Source organism: Silurus meridionalis, chromosome 5 (genome assembly GCF_014805685.1).
Source record: "Silurus meridionalis isolate SWU-2019-XX chromosome 5, ASM1480568v1, whole genome shotgun sequence".
In the NCBI taxonomy this organism is placed as follows: Eukaryota; Metazoa; Chordata; class Actinopteri; order Siluriformes; family Siluridae; genus Silurus; species Silurus meridionalis.
The window spans coordinates 18,601,417-18,621,941 of NC_060888.1; the positions used below are offsets into that span (position 1 = coordinate 18,601,417).

Below are 20,525 nucleotides of genomic sequence, written 5' to 3' on the forward strand. Positions count from 1 at the left end.
TTCAAAGAAACTATAGAAGGAATATAAACAGTATGATCATCACTCCCAGGCTTTCCGTATGTGCATGTAGGGAGATAAAAGGCTAGAATTAAAATGAGGGAACATCTGACGAGTACTGGGATGCTCCAGCCCCGATCTGTGAATCTAAACCTGTTTTTGTGTGTAAGCAGGTATGCTTCTAAGTACAAGATGCCACTGATTTCACACCTAATGTCAGTGAGCAGACTGTACCGTTCCCGCCACCACACTCTGTCTAACCCCTATCATAGGTGGCCTCAGAGGACTATGCCTTTATTCTACTCTCATTGTTCTCAGCAATCCTCTAAAGCCCAGCTTATGAATATCCGCGCTATAAAGGATTGTGCTTTTGCGGGCGTCGTGGACAATGTTATCTCGAATAAGCCGGCAGAAGCCCCTCTGTCCCAATATGAACTATGACATCACGTGTACGTTGTTGGCCAACCTGACACCTCATTGAGCAAAGTAGAATTCTTCAATGTAGACGTTCAGAGGGTTTTTTTTATTAATCTTCTGCAACAGCAGGGCTCTGACAGTAGCACCTGCGGCAAGGCGTATCCCGAGTGTATTTAATTCTGCTCAATCGAATACGTTACACTTTCTTGAGTAACAATCTATTCACGGCTCTCATAACTTATGCCAAACAATAAGCAGCTTATTTAGCACCTGGAACTCCACTGAGGCTTTCTGTAAGATGTTTAACTTTAAGAGCATTAACATTAAAAAAAAAACAAACAAAAAAAACAGTTATTAAAAGCTTCCCGCTCAAGAAGTCTTCAGGATAGAGGACTATTTCCAAAATTCCCCAGATTAAGTTCCCATGGAAAGTTTTTTTTTGTTGTATATTTTGCAGCGGTGAACAGTAACGAAGGAAATGTAATTAGGTAATATACTTAAGTAGCTTTACTCAAGTATTTCCGTTTATTTTAACTTCACTACATTTCAAAGTCAAATATCTTTAGATAGTAAACTGTTTTGTTGTGTGGAGTCAGGAGCCTGATTCACTACGACTCTGCTTTTAGGTGAAAGAAGACACCTGGCAAGATGACCAAATTCTATTATTCATGAACAAGCCAGAAATGAACAAATCATCTCTTTAGCCATGTGCCAATCAGATCGCTGTTCTCGCTGTCGTTGTGACTGTAACTTCCAATTCCATAGTTCACAATGATAACAGATTCGTAAAATTCCCCAAAACACACACACCCCCCCTTCCCAAATGCAGCTCGAGTGTGTGCTCCTGTAACACCTGGAGTGGCTTTCGCTGCTGGCTTAGCATGCGGCTTCAGCAACTCTCATCACAATCAATCACCATCACAATAAAAGCAGAGTAAAGAGCATTAGCTCGGGTCGGATGTAATCGCGCCTGATGCCAGTACAGCACCTGCACTCACACGGTTGGAAAAATCAGCAGGCTATTCCAGTCTCCAAGCTTGGGCTAATGACTGGCCTAAAAGAGTACCGTCCCTGAGCAAATGTAGAGCGAGCGAGAGAAAGAGAGAAAGAGAGAGAGAGAGAGAGGGGGGAAAGAGAGGAATCTTTTCTGGGCTTCCACCCCATTAGTGTGAGATCTGGCTGAAATCGCTGCCTTTGGAGCTGTTTTTAATTAGCCACCAAAGGGGTGCCTTTGTGTCTGTGCCAAATGTGTAATTGCTGATATCCGACCTGTAAAAGAAGGGCAAGGTAAATCTATCATTTTTTCTATTCTCTATGTAGCTCTTTTTTACGCTTCCAACCGGAACAGAACGATTAGAATCATATACTCGCTTACACCGGACAGAGAAATGGAGTAAACATAAGGGAAATGAAGTTGAAAATCATTAACTGGTTATCGAAGGTCAAAATCGATGATATTAAATGCAAACAAAAAGAAGAAAAAGATCAGGAAGCAGAGGTCGATCCAAGAAACCTTCTAAACCTTTTTTTTTCCCAAAGACGGATCAGGAATACTGTTAAAATCCTCTACATCTTAATAAAAAATTAAAATAAAAACACGTCATATAGGACATAAACCTCAACTTCGATTTGGTTAGAAATAAAACACGACAAAAAACTTCTGAATGGTTTGTATTTGTGTTAAAACGAAGCAAAATTAGAAAAAGGGCTGGAAAAGGCATGTATTTCTCCTCACGGGATTGAAGAAATTGCTACCAATATCCAGCTAGTGGCTGCACTTAAGCACTTGCATCCACAGAGTGATGGAGAAAGTTGTCAATCCAGGAAGAAAGCATCTCTCTCCATTTCTCAGCCTCTCGGCTTGAATCCTCTGAGGAGGCTGCGGCAACAGTGGCCAGACCAGTGCTCCCAAGTCTCTCGGCTGTTAGAGAGTCACAAAAAAAAAAAAAAACCCTTTCTGTGCTGCTGTAGCTGGATGAGTACAGCTTAATCGAGAGTGAACGAGAAAGGGAAAAGAGGGAAAGGCCAGAGAGAAAATGTAGGAGAAAGAAAACGCGAGACAGAGTAAAGGAAAGATAAGCACAGTGTGTATTTGTGTGGGAGTGTACATGAGTGTGTGAAAGAAGTGGTGCTGTTCGAGTGCCACTCCGGAACTGGGCCACTGGATCGCAGTTCTCACTTTCTCATCCTCTTCCACGGCTACCAACGGTATGCCAAGATCACGTCAAGTGTTGTGTTGTCACCGAACTCCAAAAAAAGGACTTGAAAAGTAGGTGATCATAAATTGTATAATGAGAGCCGGGTATATCTGCAACCGATGCTCTGGAAAGCAGACCTCATAAGAAATGTTGTTATATAATGGAGTACGTGCAGAAAAAGTGCTCCGCTGGGCTCCAACTTACATAAAGCTTGATCTGATCCTGCGCTGCAGAAGCACATTCACTTTAGTAGCTCATATTTCTATATTTGGACAGTCGATTCGATATCTACTCTCCCGTATTTCGCCCAGCGAAATTTTGAACTCGATTTGAACGCGATACTCACTGATAAAGTTGGTCTGGCCCGTGTAAATCGTGTACTGCAGTTCATAAGATGTGACACTAAACTCGTCCTCAGAGGTCCAGTGCACGGTGATGGTGTCGTGCGAGGCTGTGCAGAGCTCGTCGCGTATAGATGGTGGATTCGGGGCTGGAAGAAGAAAATGATATGGAAAGCTTATTATAAGCAACATGTTTTTTTTTTTTTTTTTTTTGCAGCTCAAAGCAGGGGTTTTAGTGGGTTTCTGGGTATCTGACTCACCTGTCAGGTAATCCAGACCCTCCAGAATTTTCTTTTCTCGGGAGAAGTCGAGAGCAAAGTTGTCAAAGGCCTCGTTCAGATTGACATCTGGGATAAGAACCTGTGAGGAGGCTGTGGCCATGGCAACCCTGGGTGTGTGTGCGAGAGAGAGAGAGAGAGAAAAGAGAGAGAGAGAGAGAGAGATGAGAGCAAGCTCCACTCGCTGTTCAACTTTATTTAGCACACCATTTCAGTGTGACAGCCGTGTTACAAGCTCATCTGAGAGCACAATTAAAGAGACTTGTAATACTGATAGAAAGAGTGCTGCATAGGGGCAATTATGCGTACAATATCTCGGAAACATGGCTGTGGTGCTACAGAGGTGTCACAGGGGAGCAGTTGCTATTCCTGAAATGAGCCTTGCTACTGGAACACTGACCTTAAGTCGTCTCTATGAGAGGTCTATTACTCCAGTGCGATTCTTCAACTGCAGATTAAATCAGAGCTTTTTGTATCAGTATGAAGAAAAATCCAAAACGATATTAAATACAGAATTTTATATTTGCACATACAATGCTTTTCGATGAGTCCCACTGTACCGGTCTGGTTTATCGCAAATAACTGCCGCCTATAATGCACTGGCCCCGCCTCCAAGTGTTTGGTCCGCATGTTTATGGCTCTCTGCGAATCTAAATACGCTCATTCATTTAGAAGCTCATTCATTTCAAAGCTGAGCTTCTTGATGTTGGAATGTTGCGCATCTTTATGCTATATTTTTTCACTGGTAAGTGATACGAGAGAACTTATCATTTAGACACACACCGATGATCATGTGACACTGTCATCACTGTTACCTTGACCTTGGTTTACATATGTGTGGCAGAAAACTCATTTACATTTATTATTTAAAATAGAACTAAATATATTTTGGCACATTTGGGTAATTTGGAAACAGTGTCAGGTGTTCTGTAAGTCAGTCAAACGCTTACACGCAATTACTCCAGTATAATACCTCCAGTTTCAAATAAAAATCTGCCAACATAGAAACAGAATCAGGTTTATTGGCCAAGTGTGTTGGCGCACACAAGGAATTTAGTTCCAGCTGTTGGTGACTCTAAAAAGTACAGTCATAAATAACACTATACATTTAGCTTGGACTATACAAGACAAAACAGATTTATACACACTTTAAGTGAATTATATGTGGCACATGGTCATATAAATCCTCGCCGCATCACTGTAGGAGTTTTGTATACTCGATTCTTCGAAGGACGAATCCTACGCTGTTAGCCGTCCTAAATCTGATAGGTGTGAGTACACCAGAGTTTGCTGATGTAACGGCAATAACAGGCCCAAGTTTAACTGAATCTATGTGAAGGAAAGACTATTATTTATCCACTGCAGATTACGAGGCTTGACACTGCAAACTAAAACTGATGGGGAGAAACTGCAGCATTCCGGCACTTGTGCACGCATAAGAGATTTCGGAGAAGCCGAAGGGCCCTTCAGGGTTTCCTTCGGAATCTGGTGTGACCGTGTGCTCGATATATCAACAGAGCCGAGTGTAGAGCATGATCAGCGGCGCTGGGAGGAAATTCGATGTGCGGACGCGCTAAAAGTCGACTTCATGCTGGGAAATGCAGAATGGCGTAGAGAGACACCGTATGTGTTTATGCATATAGCTCACCTCTCTGCCACGTTTCTGGCAGTCTGAAGGAAGCGAGCGTGGTCGTTCTCTTTAAGACTCTGCTCAGCTTGTGTAATGAGAGCGCTGGAGCGTTCCAGACACTGTCTACAGTTAGCAATCTGCTGAGCCAGCTTACGGAGCTTCATTACCTACGGAGACAGACATACACACACACACACACACACACACACATTTTTCATCTATAACTGTATAAATCCAACACCCCCACAAGGTGTATAATATGTCCTGAAGTTTACACTATAATAGAAGTGATGGATGGTGTTTAACCCCCTAGGAATCCTCTTTTCACTAAATCCTGAGAAAACATTTATAGCAAAAGTTTGTATAAAACCCGAACCCTGCTGAAGCAGTGGAGGCGTATGGCTGCTGGCAGGTTATGAGTGCTGCGAGTGCTGCGTCATCGAGAAATGCCCAAAGCAGTTCTACACTCTATTTATCTGGATGCAATTTTGTGGAAACATATTTCAGTTTAAGAATAAAAAGGCAGTGATCCCCTGCTCTCTTTCTGTGCCTTGCTCAGTGCTGACCATCACTCTCACTGCTATCTCAGTGCACTAGCTGTGTCGATGGATCAATGGAATTCTGAACAAACCAAGACTCCTCTTGCTCTCCTATAGCACCTAGTCAGCTGTCCAGCTTAGAAAAGTAAATGGCGAACTGGTCGAATTTGAGTTTGATTAAAGTTTAATTGAGCTGCATGGTGTAAAACTCTGACGTGTGGCGTCCCTCTCCACAGAACAACTTGGCTTTATATAAAGTGAAGCGATTTTTAAGCTTTACTATCCATCAGCACTGCAAACAGGAAAGGGCTCAGAGCCGATCCTTGATGCAGTCCAACCTTCACCTTGAACCAGTCTGTTGTTTCCACTGCACACTTCACTGCTGACACACTTTCCTCGTACATGTACTGCACCACCCTCACGTACTTCTTTGACACACCCGACTTCCTCATACAATACCAACTGAAGGTAACTCAAATACAGTGGAACCCGGTTATGTCGCCGGCCTAGGGGACGCCAAAAAGCGTTGAGATGATCCGATGATAGAGACAAACGAAAACCAATATGGCGGGAATATATTAACGTGCTTGAAATTTCTTTATGTACATGATGTGCGTTATTAAATGATGCATGCACGTGTTTTTGGAGGTTTTTTACACAACGGCGTTGCCGCGATTTGTTTGATTGGTCATGCGGATCGAGATAACCTGTAATGCGGATAAGGAGGCGGAAGCCGAAGTAAACGCAAACAAACTTTATTTAGAATACTCAGGAGATAATCCACCAATACTTGTAGCGAAGCAGTAATATCCAGTGGTGCGCTCCGGGAGCGCGGTCCTGGAAGTTCTGCGAAAGCAGAGACAGTTGTGTAGAGAATCCACGGATCCGCGCTATGAAAAAAGCAGCGCTGGGCAGCAACGGATAAACGTGGTGCAGACAGCGTGAACATGGAAAACAGCAGGATCGGGGTAATCCGGGGTGCCGCTGAGAGAATGCGGAGTCCGAGAAGACGGGTACGTAGCGGGATACGTATACGCAATTACACAGACCGCCATGAACCACATACGATCATGCACAAACAATAACGGACAGCGAGTGTGTGGAGGTGAGGGGCTTAAATAGGAGATGGGATGAGTGAGTGAATGAGAGTCAGGTGTATGTGATCAGCATGACTGCGAGGAGCTCCGTGTGGGTGGGGCACGCACGGGAGAAGAAGCAGGGTGCTTCGGGGAATGCCGCCGCCGAAGGGGGCGTGGCAGGGGATTCCTGACATAACCGACGTTAAGTGGCAAATTTGCCCCCATTGTGCTCGAGATATTGGGGTTCGGCGACATAAAAAATCGACGAAGAGAGAATTTGGCGGTTCCACTTCAAAAACGTCGACTTAATAGGGTTGGCGAGTTAACCGAGGTCGAGATAAGTGGGTTCCACTGTAAATGCTTTCATTTTTGGGGACATATTCAATTATTATACAAATCACAGTATGATTTGTATAAAATAATTAAATATATCCAAAAAAATGAAAGCTGTAGTAGTCAAGTGCCACAAGATAGTGATTTATTTTATTTATATTTATCTGACCAAATGAAGGTAACTAAGAAAAATATCAATAAAATAACTCACTATCTTGTGGAACTTGACTACTACAGCTTTCATTTTTGGGGACATATTCAATTATTATACAAATCATACTGTGAAATACATTGATACAAACTTTACAGAAATGCACATCTTTAATTTGTATATGAAGCTTTTCTATAATTATTATAATGATTACATTAATAATTACATCTTTTCAGAACAGTCATGCTGCTGCTTAATGTGTACAATGGATTTTGCCAAAACAGCAATCAAAGAAAGCCCATTTCAACTTCATAAACATATAGAATAAAACAGATCATGATAATTATGGTTATATAAGCAGAACCCCAACACTGGTGTGGATGACGGTTGAGGAAGGAAATACGCAGACATTGAGACACACTGCTCATCAAAGCACAATGGCAAAAATAAAAAATGTATACAGTTAAATATAACTTGGGAGGACGGTTCTTCCGGTATGTCTCCCCTCAGTATTCATGCTGCATAGAAATGCCCAGGACCAGCGTTTTAAGACCCCTGTGTGCTCATCTAGTCACAGAAAGGACATGGTTGGAATGTAAGCTTCAGACAGTGAGAAAGTTGATTCAAAATGCAGGTTTCCAACGACTGATGACAATTTGCTTTGGTTTGATTATTAATGCTCAAAATATTGTATCATCACCTTAACCTAGGCAAAATATGTCCTTAATCACTTTTCTTCTTCTTCTTTCGGCTGCTCCCATTAGGGGTCGCCACAGCGGATCATCCGTCTCCATTACCCCCACCTTCATGGTGGCTCCATCCTCAAGCATTTTTAGCAATCACATACCTGATTAATCCTTCCTTCCTTCCTTCCTTCCTTCCTTCCTTCCTTCCTTCCTTCCTTCCTTCCTTATCTCACTTCATCATGGAACACAGTGAACCTAGGCAAAATGTGTCCTTCATTATATACATGATTAATCCTTCCTTCCTTCCTTCCTTCCTACTTTCCTTCCTTCCTTCCTTCCTTCCTTCCTTCCTTCCTCCCTTATGTCACATCATCATGGGACACAGTGAACCTAGGCAAAATGCATCCTTCATTATATACATGAATAATCCTTATTCTTAAATTCCTTCCTTCCCTTACTTTTAATGCCTTCTTTCCTTCCTCTCTTCCCTTAATTGCTTCCTCCCTTCTTTCTGTGCATCCTGACTTGACGCATGACTTTGCTATAATGCTCCCTGTGACTTTGACCTCAGATGTCCTAACAAAATCCCGTGGTAGGTTTTAGTGCACTTTGTCTTTTAGAAATGGAAATGTCCTACAGCAGGGAGCAGCTGGAAATATTTCCCTCTGCTGTTTTCCAGATAATATTCTCCCGCTGTATGTCTGTGTCTAGACGAACAGTGGTATGCATTGTTCTCTTGCAACAAAACACATGCCTCATCCAAGTTCATAATGGAGCGTTTTACAGGACTATTGTTGTTGTTTTTTTCTTTCTGTCTCCATCTATAGCTTTTCAAACCTGTGGGAAACAGGAGCAAGATTTGGCAAGCCAGTCCGCATTGCTGTGCACACACCCCAGACCTGCTTAAACAAGCTTGTTGACTGCATCATTTCTTGCGTAACCAGTCGAAATACTGTGGCATTAGTAATACAATTCTATTTTCTTGTGGACTATATGATAGACAGCATATGCCTTCAATCATTTATCACAGCATGCTGGCACTGGATCGACTGATTCAGTATAAAGGTATGAGCGCTACTTCACGGAAACCTTTTACTGTCTTTTAAGGCTTGTTTTTAGAGCCATTTCGAAAAGTCAATGACATGATTCTTACAGCATTTTCATGCTTCCAGAAACCTGTCATATCACATCCATCTCTCTAAACGTGAGTCGGCGCTGAGCATTAGTACACCTGCCTGAGCTTCCTGCATCCCGTTCTAATGATATATTTCCCTGTCCAATCCAAATATCGTTTTCTCCATCCAGGAAAAGAGTTCATAGATGCTTAAACACTAGGGGTGTAGCGGTACACGTGTTCAAACCTTTTCTGTACAGGACGTTCGGTATGGTACACGTGTAGCGAATCCTTTTACGGAACACAGTTAAAATCTTCCCTCATGAACGTATTAAGTGGCGGACTGCCAGTTTGTTTAGTCTCCATCTCGCACTTTAAGGCAATTTTTTTATTATTATTAAACTTGAAAACACACACCACAATGCCAGTGATATAAAAAGGAAACTAAAGTTAGTGTAGTGTCACCGGAAACACAATGTGTAGTGCGCTGAATTACGGTTTGTAGTGCGTTGATTTGCACATCTGCCATCGGCAACGCTGGCGCTATGGATTTTTTTGCATTTTATGACCAGCATTAAAAGAGAAAATCCTGACAGTTTTACATATTAAGGGAGTGAATAAATTAAGGATAGAAGGAATGAAGACATTTGTTAAAGTTCCCTGAATTAAGTAGATATTAAAATATATATATATATATATATATATATATATATATATATATATATATATATATATATATATATATATATATATATAATTAAATAATAAATGCACACACACACACACACACACACACATGCACACACATTTTATTTAATCAATTTAATTTGTGCCAATTTAATAAATTACTCAATTTTAATCAATATAACAAAAAGTGTATTTAATTAATTAGATTTATTCTATTTTATTTTTTTTATAAATATTATAAAATATTATTTTATATATGGTTTAACCAAGCAGGAACTTTATTTTAAATTGTTGCAAAAAATTTAACTGTTGATGTTCAAAAATGGTAATAATAATACAATTATCTTTATTATTAATAGAAATATATACATTTTGTAATAATATTATGACAAGAAATGTCATGTTTTACGTTGTTTTTTCCAATGACTGTAATGGAAACATCCCAAAACCAAAAAAAACATACGGTTAAGAGCAAAAACGAAAAGAACAGAACAGTGCAGTAGACTGGCTTTTTTGTTTTTATGTTTGTGCTGTTTGGCATTAGTGAAGCGTCACTTCTACTCGCCAGAGGATGCTTGTTAAAGATCACACATGGCTGGAACCAACACGCCATGGCTGGAATGAACCTGAGCCTGGCCCGCTGTCTAATCTTATTGGTCTCGCATGAGCATTGTTTCTTCACTTTCACTTCCTCTCTGTGCCACTTTCTCCCTCGAGCCCAGCACCTCTCAGCACTTGTGAAAGTTTGTGGCTGGATGCAGATTTCTCCGATAATGCAAAAGCGCTCAAGCTCTCCTAGTTGATCTCGAAGCAGGTAACAGAAAGCCCTCGAAACCTTCTCGAGCAGGGACCAAGAATGATCTCGATTTCTTAGGCGCTGTATTATGAGACTCCTGTGCAAGCCCTCGTTTATTTTTTATTTTTGAGCTCCGTAGACAGAAGGCAAGTGACGAGTTCTGCGGCGTCATTTCCACAGATCTAGTGAGGAGTTTTGAGAGTAAGCTCGGAGCTGTCATCTCCATATGGGCCTCTCTATTTGACAGGTTGCTGGAGAGCGAGCACAGATGGGCCTAGAAGAAACTGAAGCTTGTGAGGAGCCTGTGCTGTTTACAAATCTGCGTCGACCAACTCGTTCCTTTTCTCAATGTAACTTAAGGCTGTGTCACGCCCCATGGTCTGAATACATAATAGCCTTTTCGAGGTGTAATTGATTGGCATGCGGCGCACAGGCGCAGCCGGGGTTAGATTCGCAATTAATTTCCCTTGTGTGCCGTCTTGGAGGTGCACGAGTGTTGGCTAGCATACCTTTGACTCTTTGATCTTGACAGCAATGACCTGTTTCCTCTGGCGGATGATTTCCACCAGCTCATCGCACTCCTCCACCAGCTTGGCCTCGTGCATTGCCGTATTCACCTGCAAGAAAAGGAACGCACAGTCACGACGATTAACGCTCGGAGTGTTGCGCTGAGCCTCATGCTAATCCTGCTTTCTGTTTGCTCCATTGACTTCGTCTGGTTCGGGGAGCATTAGTAGGCACTATGCACGTGTGTGTGAGAAGGGCTGGGTGATTTATTCTTTTTTTTCCTAGGGCGTTAAAGCAGTTTATGACCTTCACTCTGAAAATTCCATTTTGAAACACTTTTTAAATAATAAAAAGTTGTGACTGCTTGCGCGCTCCTGACCTTTACTCGGACCGTACGCCAAGCTTTACTCGAGGCTCGCCATTCACACGAGAGCTGCTTTGATCACATATTTAACACACACCATCACACAATTCATTTCATCTGGCCTTGATCCCATTAGCAAAAGTAAGCAGTTCAGAAGGTGAACACATAAAAGAAGACAAGGAACATGATAATGGAGTGAGTGGAAAAAAAGGGCTAATAATATACAGCAACTTTTAACCCTTTCTTTCTCTAATCCCTACATATTAATATGTTCTCTTGATATACACAGATCAGGTATAACGTTATGAGGGGTGAAGTGAATAACACTGATTATCTCTTCGTCATGGCGCCTGTTATTTATTAGGCAGCAATTGAGCATTTTGTCTTCAAAGTTGACGGGTTAGTGGAAAAGTGGAATTTGACCAGGGCCAGATTGTGATGGCGAGACGACAGGGTCAGAACATCTCCAGAACTGCGGCTCTTGTGGGATGTTCCTCAGTATCTATTAAAAGTGGTCCAACGGAAGGAACAGAGGTGACCCGAGACAGGGTCATGGATTGATGCACGTGGGGGTGAAGGCTGGATTGTGTGGTCAGATCCAACACACATGAGCTCCTGTGGCTCAAACTGCTGAAGAAGTTCCTGCTGTTAATGCTCAACGGTCAGAACTGTTTTGGAAACCAGGGGGACCAATACAATATAAGCAGGTGGTCATAATGTTTTGTCTGATTGATGTATTAAACAAGCATAGGGATGGCAGCTAATGGGATCTCATTCATGCAGATGTTTTGAACATGTGGTACTTCACAGCTGCTTTGCTACAGTGCTACATTTGATGAATCATTTACGGGTATATACTCTGAAAGAGTTTCACGTCTCAGCAAACGGCTGCTGTTGTTTTTGTACATTAACCGAAAAAAAAAAAAAAAAACAGCGACACTTTTTTGACATATATTCCACACCCATTGTTTTGACCAGATTTAACCGAAGGCACATCGAGCAACCGTCTGATTCCTGATTTCGGTCCGTGGGAAGAAGCTGTTGCAGTCTGAGCTGATTGCGGTGGGGTTCGGTTAATGGCTTCCCTCATCAAAGCCTGAATCTCGTTCTCGACCAGACCTTGTGGTACATTTAATCTGCTGATCTGCAGACATGGAGGATCCCAGCGGTCTATCACCAGTGAGGGACGTGTCAAGAAAAAACACACAATCTTAACAACACAGAGCAGATGCCTGTGAGAGTGAGAGCTCTGTTTTTGTCCTGCAGCTGATTACAGCGTGGCTTTGCTGTGCGCTGACAGCTCGGGACAGAATGGGACAGGAAGTTCTCGGTGCGAGGCCAGGAAACGCTCATCTGAGGCCCATCGGCTGTGATCTCACCGAAGGGCAAACGCTGAAGCCCATTATTTAAAATGAATGAGGCAGAAGAGGACTGCAGTGTGGTGGCCAGTGTTGTGCTGTGTTTTGTGCGATTCGCACAATGCCACTTGTTTCAAAATAAAGCAGAGTAACCTCCTATTGCTGAGAAGTACCATGGGAAGGAAAAGGTGTGGTTTTTTTTTAGAGCCCGAGAATCTTAAGGGGATCAAGAAAATTCTTTAGATATTCTGTAACATACACCAGATTTGAACATTAATTATTTCACTTAAACACTTTGTGCCATTATGCTATAAAAACTTCTTTAGCCCTCTAAATCATTCATCGTGATTGAAAGATAACTAGATAAGAGCTCTTTTTATGGCCCCATTTCACCCTTTTTCAGATAGCACAACCCTCTAATGGTGCTCACTTGAATGCCACGGCTACTGCACAAAATTTGCCTAAGAGTAAACGCAATAAGCTCCTAGGTGGAGCAACAGACAAGTAATTGCCCAATCGTTAGGAGATGGCGAGCTTGAATCCACAGCCATTTGGGAGCCAGAGGAGCAAATGCGTGAAGTTTTTCCTTCGCTTGATATCGGAGACCCAAAACCAGTTCCAGCATGACGATGCCCCTGTGCACAAAGCAAACTCCATGAAGATATGCTCTGCATGGATTGGACTGGAAGATCTCCTGCTATAGATCTCTGATCTTAACCCTACTGAACACCTTTGGGATGAATGTAAACACCGACTGAGTGAATGTGAACCCTGTAGCCAAATGAACACAAATGTCCGCAAGCTAGTGGACCATCTTTCCAGAAGAGTGGAGGGAATTATAAGAGCAAATTGGGACTAAATGTGGAATGTGGTGCACAAAAAGCACATACCACACTAATGACCAGGTGTCCGCAAACTTTTGGCAAAATATTGTTGGGGGAGGCTAATGGGAGATTTGTTGTTTCATGGCAAGCTTTGTTTACTGCAATAAAGAAGACTATACATCTATAAGCGACATCTTTACAGCCTGGTTTGCTGAGAAAGTGAACAAGTATAATTAGCTCTGCTTAGTGATGTATGAAGGAAATATCTACCTTCAACACATTTGGCTCAAGAATTTGTTACTACATTCTTTGGCTTAAAGTTTAAATACTCCATTTTAAGTACTTCCAGAACTTTTTACTACATTTCAGATACGGTAAATTCCTTAAGGCCCTCAATATAAAAGTCAATTCTGGTGCAATTACAGACGATATCGGACTAATAATCAACAAGTAGTTTGGGCTAAATCAGGATTTCATGGACAAATTTCATGGATTTCATGGACAAATCAAATCAGTGCTGCAAATGATTGCTATAAATTAGAGACACATCAGTATCTGTAAGTAATCAGCCTCAGCTGGACAGCGCTTTTTTTTTTAATGTTTAAAAAGACATTTGCGCAACACGGAGCTCATTTTGTCTCCTGGTCATAGGAATAGTGGATTCCAATTCTTTTTTCATACAACTCAAAGACTGTCCGACAGAATGATGAGGGCGGGAGAAGGACTCAAGTGGCTGTACACATATTTATCTTTGGACTGGACCATCAACTTAATAAAGCGCATCAATAAAATACATTTGTAGAGGTCGCCACTGAGGGGATATTCCTATACATTCATAATCGTGAACTGCAATCAATAACCTAAATATTTAGGCCAAAAAGTTTGGAAACAGTCTTCTGGTTTTTTAATACACACAAACGTGCCTTTTGATTATATCCAATGAAGTGGGTAATTAAACAGTAGTAAGATTTGCTAAGTATATAAATGTATAGACATTAAACTTCAATTTTCATTGAAAAACCTTAAGCATGAATATCCGTTTTGTTGCACCAAAGATTCAGCTGAAATACTTTGCCGTGCCAAAGTTGTTCCTGGTGAGTTCTGAGCCTGTGATCTACAGGATTTTGGTACGTCGACTGGACCGGTTGCTCTGTGTTCAGCTGCTCCGGCCCAATGTTTACGCTCTTGGTTCCAGTCAGTAATTGCATGGTGTTGAAGTATGGAATGGTAGCCGTGTTAGTTCGGTTTTCCTTTCACCAGTAATAAGTCTGCAAACTTCTCTACTCCGAAACAACCCCGATCAGTTCAGCTTCCACCTGTAGGTTTGAGTGTGAGTGTGAGGCAGTGTGCTAACATCTGCACCATCCTGTTCTCCATCTTATGAAAGTGCTGCTGTTAGAGCCGGTAATGTCAAATGCGGACTCATCTGTGTACAAAACCTTCTTCCACTCATTCACAGTGTATTTTTGCCTTCTACCCAGTTATGCTGCATATAAACAGAATAAACCTGCGTAAACATGCACGTGTCTCAAATACAATGAAAGGTGTTTCCAAACTTCTGACAGCAACTCTAGTTCTAATATCGGAGCTGCACTGTTATTAAGTGGAAGGCTGACATGTCCAAACAAAACTAATCTGTTATGTAAAGCTTATGAGGAGAGAGTGGCATTTATGGGGTGACGATGATGATGATGATGATAATGATGAATAATACTGTATTATGTGCTTGGCTAAATTTACCTCCACCTGCTGGCAAATCTGGATCAATTTGGCCATCTGGTTTTCCAGTTCGCTGTTCCTTTTTACCAGATTGGTCAGGTTGTTCTCCAGTGTTTGCTGTTGGGAAGAAAAACATGGTGCGTTAAGACCTCGAGAAGTGCTGTATATAGGTTTTGGATTGAGCTCGGCAAAACTGCCTGATCCTTTATTGTTTCTGCAACGGCTGTAGGTTATTGTTTGGACGTAGGTCATAAACGGAGCCGTGTACTAGTTAGCATGTTTATATTTAGATTCAGATCCTAAATGTCCTAAAAGATGCTCCTGTACCACCTGGGAAGCAATGATCAAAAACTCAAGAGAAACAAATATAGTATGGGTTAATAAAAAGTTAATGGTAAATTAGTTTCACACAGTCATTATCAGGTGAGTGGTGGGGGGGGGAGTGTACAGCCAGGAGCAGGCATTCTGTGGGTGACCTCCATAAACCCCCCCACTGTGAAGAACATGCTGCTTAGTAATCTTCAATAAAAAATAAAGGTTGGCCAGAGAGTGGCCATTTGTGGTTCTTTTTCGTTAAGACAGACTGTAAGGAATGTACACATCAGAGCCACAATCTGTTAGTTAATCAGTTGTAAATCTCTACCGAACACCTATATGTTGTATGAGAAATGGCAGGCTCTAATAGAGATCACTACACATGCTTTACAAAACACAAGAGATGCATCAGTCGGAATGAACCCAGTCTCTCTCGGTAGCTGCTGATGTATCTAGCGGAATCGGAATGAGAGATTTGAAAGAGAAGCGCGCAGATGGAGCCTGGCGGAGCGGCTAGTGGTAATGACATGGGTGGATAAAATGAAACAAGTTTCCAAAAAAGCGTGGAGCGATGACAACGGCCATGATCAAAACAAACACACAACGCAAAAGGAGTCTGGCCGTCCGCTCTCTGATGGCTAGTCATGCATTAGGGATGCAGCTCGGCCGTCTCGACTCGCTGTCAGGAACGCGGGCACCATGGGCGCCCTAGTCTCCGACGCAGAGGAGAGCCGAGGTGGCCTGTGACTCACCGCAGCGCTTGTCTGTGATGCCTCCATAACCGCTTCAGATACTCTGCCGGGGCTCACGTGAAAACCCTACAAACACACACACATACACACACAGCCTTACTGGGATAGCTGGCTCGCTGGAACTCGCCTTTCTGCCTCTTTCAGTCTTTCTTTGTCTCTTTCTTTCTCTCTCTCTCTCTGTCTTACTCTTTCGCTCTGCTGTGTGAGCCACATGGGAGCAGGTACGCTTCCTGTACCCTGCTTGTGTTGGACGGTTGCATCAGTTGAACAAGTGGAGCCATTCACGTGGCTTGTCAGCGTTTTTTTTATTCTGAGTGGCTGGGCGAGAACAGATGGGGGTCATTAATTAAAGAGCAAACGAGAAGGGGATGATTTATACATCAAACCCAAGCAGCATTTCCCTGGAGTGCAGGAAAGGCTGAAGTCTTGTTCGAGTGGCATTATGCAAAGATAGAAAGAGTGTGGGGATGGAGAGAGAGAGAGAGAGAGAGAGAGAGAAGAGAGAAACAAAGTCAGAGAGACACCGTAAGTGAGAAATTGAGACAGAAAGAGAATTAAATGGAGATAAAAGCGGAAATTTATCGAGGGAAAGCAAGAGAGAGAGAGAGAGAGAGAGAGAGAGAGAGAGAGAGAGAGAGAGAGAAAGAAAGCAACACTTCCCCGGAGCAAGGTAGCATTGCAGTGCCCTCAGTCCTCTAAATCTGCAGCAGCAGACACTGAGCCATTGAGAAATGCACTCATTAAAGCAGACAGCAGACTTCAAAGCCTCCGCCTGAGCCATGCAAGAGCAGGCAGCACACCGAGGGAGAGATGGGAACGAACTAGCATAGCAGACAGGACAGAAAACAGAGAAATGAACAAAAAAGAAGGAGGGGAAATTGGATAAGAAAAATCTTTTGGAATTGTCTGCATTTGGAAGAGCAGTGACATTACTTTAGTTTGAGAGGCATCTGTGAAGCAGTCGAGTGAGAGCTCTGACGACGGGCACGCGAGGGAACGGCTGAAGGAAAAAATGTGGATAGAGGAAGCGTGAGGAGGGAGATAGAGGGGAAGGGCGTGACAGGGAATGAAAAGGTGATGCATTCCTGTCATAACAGACCATCAGCTGTTCATCACTCGGGTTATTATCATGCGCATATACCAGACACGCCCCAGATGCTGTTCTTGTTGAGAAGACAAGCCACTAATCTCTAAACATGAATGAACTTTCAAACGCTCAGTCAACCTCGGCGTCCTCTAGGCTCTTAATCACAGCTGCTCTACGGACTCAGGAACATTCAGGACACATGTTAATAATGATGCAGGTGCTTGTATGTAGAAGTTGAGGTTAGTCGCTTAACAGGCAAACATTGTTTCTCTTACAGTTTGAGAGAGAAACAATGCAATAAATAAAATAATTAAATTAAAATATGGTAGATACAGAACCAATCCCAGGAGATGCTGGTGTAATGGGACACTATCACATGCTTGCTCTAACGTAACCTGCCTGATCCACCTATCGGCATGTTTTTTGGGAGGCTGGAGGAAACCAGAGAACCCCGAGGAATCTCGCCTCGTATTAAATAACTTATTTCAGGCTGTAACCCAAACTCGGGATCAACTGCACACTAGGGAGTGGTGAGAAGGCAATGATGCTACCGTATGTAGAAAATAAAATTTGAAAATATTTAGAAATTAATGCAGGCATGTGTCAGTTGATGTTAAAATTAGAGGCCGACCAATTGTGGATTTCACAGAAATCAGAATCAGAATACTGTAGTGATCCCATAGGGATACTGTTCGGTTGCAGTTGCTTACGGTAAAAGTGAAAAAAGTAAAAGTAAAGATGTAATATAAAAAAAGAAAAAAAAGAAAATAATTAATATAAATAGCTGGGTGGATCGTACATAGTTTTTTAAATAAATACTGGATAAAAAAAAAAAACACTCTAATGAATGCTGAACTATTATATATATATAAAAAAAATTATAATAAAAAAAAGTACTGAATCATGAAAATGTGTGAAATAAACTAAATAGGAATATGTTAATTAATAAATATAATTATATAATTCGTAAATAACAAATAACAAACATAGCGCTCTCCGTGCAGCACGCAGTCTCGCGTGTAATTTGCCTCTAGAGGCCACTCTCGTAAAGACAGCGGACGGGAAGCCGGACAAAATGATCGTTATGGATTTTTGCCGATAGCTGATAATTCCAGCAATCAACTATCTTACGAATAATTAGCAAAAACGATTAATCGGTAGACCTCTAGTTAGAAATGCACAGCGGTGAAGAGTTTCTCTGTCATTAACTAAACTAATTAGCTCGACATGGTATAAGTGTATAAACTGAAGCTCTTACACCAGAGCACACAGTATAAAACTGTAAATTGTTGATAAAAAAATAAAAAAACAATAACCGTAACACAGCCCATTGTTCCAAAAGCTAAAACATCTGTAAAAGTCATGAATTTGATCTCACTGCCTGCATTAGGTAGCGGCACCAGGTGGGACTTTCAACACAATGTGAATTAGAAGCCGTTATGAATTTGCCCTGATGAGAATTTATGGATTTGATCTGGACCATAAAAAAGAAATATACGTTTCTGGACTCTTAAATTCACCAGCATAGGCTTGAAGAAACTCTGTCAGACTTTAAACTAGCCTAGTACTTAAGATTAGCTCTAAACATATGTCTAGGCTCACATGGCCTAGAGACAAGAAGGGTAACTAAATTCAGCACGGGCACTTAACTATGGCATGGCTTGTGAAAATACTGACAATGTGGCGGATTAGAGCTAAATTGCTGAGCCGAGCCGTGCTGCAGTGTCTGGTAGAAAAGTGTTCTTACTTTAAGGAGAAGTCACTACTGTTTTATATATCCGGTTTGGCCTGTTGGTTTAAAAACACATTCACTTTGTTCTGTCTTGGTAGAGCCTCTGTTTTTCTGCCGTTAACCCTGCATTTTTCTATTTGTAGTTTTTGCCCTCTAATAAAAGACATGGAATTATCCAAGGCAATTAATTATTTTGTCAACAAATGCAATACATGTGAATGTGGTTAATTTTGCCTCAGGCTCAGTTCAGTATTAGTCAATAGAAAAAAATAAATAAAAACAGGATTCTTTCACTGTAACCATCTTGTAGCCATTTGTACTTCAGTGTTATGGATGCTATGGATGCTAAGTACTCGGCCTTCATCTGGAAAACATTTTTTAAAATTGAGTTTCTCATTTTAATTTTGAATCCCTTCTAAGAAATCGATCAGGCAGAACATTATGGCGTTATAACACCATGACATGTAAAGTGAATAACTGATTATCTCTTCGTCGTGGCGCGGTTAGTGGGTGGGATTTATAAGGCAGCAAGTGAACATTTCCACCTCAAAGTTGACGTGTTAGAAGGAGGAAAAATGGGCGAGCATAAGGAGTTTGACCAGAGCCAGATTGTGACGGCGAAACGACTGGGTCAGAGCATCTCAATAACCGCAGCTCTAATGGGATGTTCCTGGTCAGTGGTCAGTATCTATTCAAAGTGGTTCAAAGGAAGGAACAGGGGTAAACCGGCGACAGGGTCAAGGACGGCCGAGGCTCATTGATTCATGTGACGAGCGAAAGCTGGCCCGTGTGGTCTGATCCAACACACATGCCTCTGTAGCTCAAACCGCCGAAGCTGTTGTGTTTGTGCTGTTGATGCTCCATTATCAGGACTGTTTTGGCAGCAAAAGGGGGCTTGACTAAATATTAGGCAAGTGGTCGTAATGTCATGCCTGTTCGGTGTGATACTGTATGGGGTGTTTGGCTGCTAAAGGTGGTACCTGCTTTACAGGGGGAGCTCCTTAGAAGCAACTATAGCTTGTTAGTGCATGTATGGGTGAATGTTTTCCCCATACATTATTCCTTTTCCCAACATTTTCCAAGAAAATTTGTCAGTTGTCACCAATGGTGATGTGACAGGCATCTTTAATAAGTTGTAACTACTTCGACGTGTGAAATCCAATCAAATCTAAGAAGCTGGTTCACCAGTACTTTAATAGCAATCACATAAGTCGCTTAGATAGCAATTGTCAGCTAATGTTGCTTGCAGTTTGCTGACTAATGGTAGCAACTCGCTGAACCATTACCTTCAAAATCACACCCGACAGTGTATAATGGCCTGTTTTTTGGTTTACTGCAGTAGAGAAATTAGAGACGTGAAAGTCCACTTTGACCATCCTGTAGTAGCCTTACATAATATCTAATACCTGTGATGTACAATACGTCAGATTTACAATTTAAGCATAATTTATATTACGACACATGACAAATGGAGCCCTGCAGAACTGTTATTTTAAATTCGGGGCCATTAAGACGGTTGAATTTTATCCTATCATTTTGTTCATGAGTGTAATTTGCCAGATGGATGCCTGACTTCATGTCAATCAGTCCATTCCCTCCAACATCAGCTCCTGTTTTGTGC

At 41.9% G+C, this 20,525-nt stretch overlaps 1 protein-coding gene across 6 annotated transcripts in view; it reads right to left on the bottom strand.

Moving 5' to 3' along the window:
• mid2 (midline 2) overlaps positions 1–20,525 on the bottom strand; it is a 128,431-nt gene that overhangs the window by 9,416 nt on the left and 98,490 nt on the right. For 4 of the 6 annotated variants that reach the window (XM_046849260.1, XM_046849257.1, XM_046849262.1 and 1 more), the window contains exons 3-8: positions 16,086–16,151; positions 15,040–15,135; positions 10,756–10,863; positions 4,880–5,028; positions 3,214–3,341; positions 2,959–3,102 (exon numbers count right to left, since the gene is read on the bottom strand). In XM_046849260.1, coding sequence (XP_046705216.1) covers positions 2,959–3,102; positions 3,214–3,341; positions 4,880–5,028; positions 10,756–10,863; positions 15,040–15,135; positions 16,086–16,151 — 691 coding nt within the window. The remainder of the gene's footprint in view (positions 1–2,958; positions 3,103–3,213; positions 3,342–4,879; positions 5,029–10,755; positions 10,864–15,039; positions 15,136–16,085; positions 16,152–20,525) is intronic. The other 2 variants (XM_046849261.1, XM_046849263.1) reach the window with 1 other exon arrangement.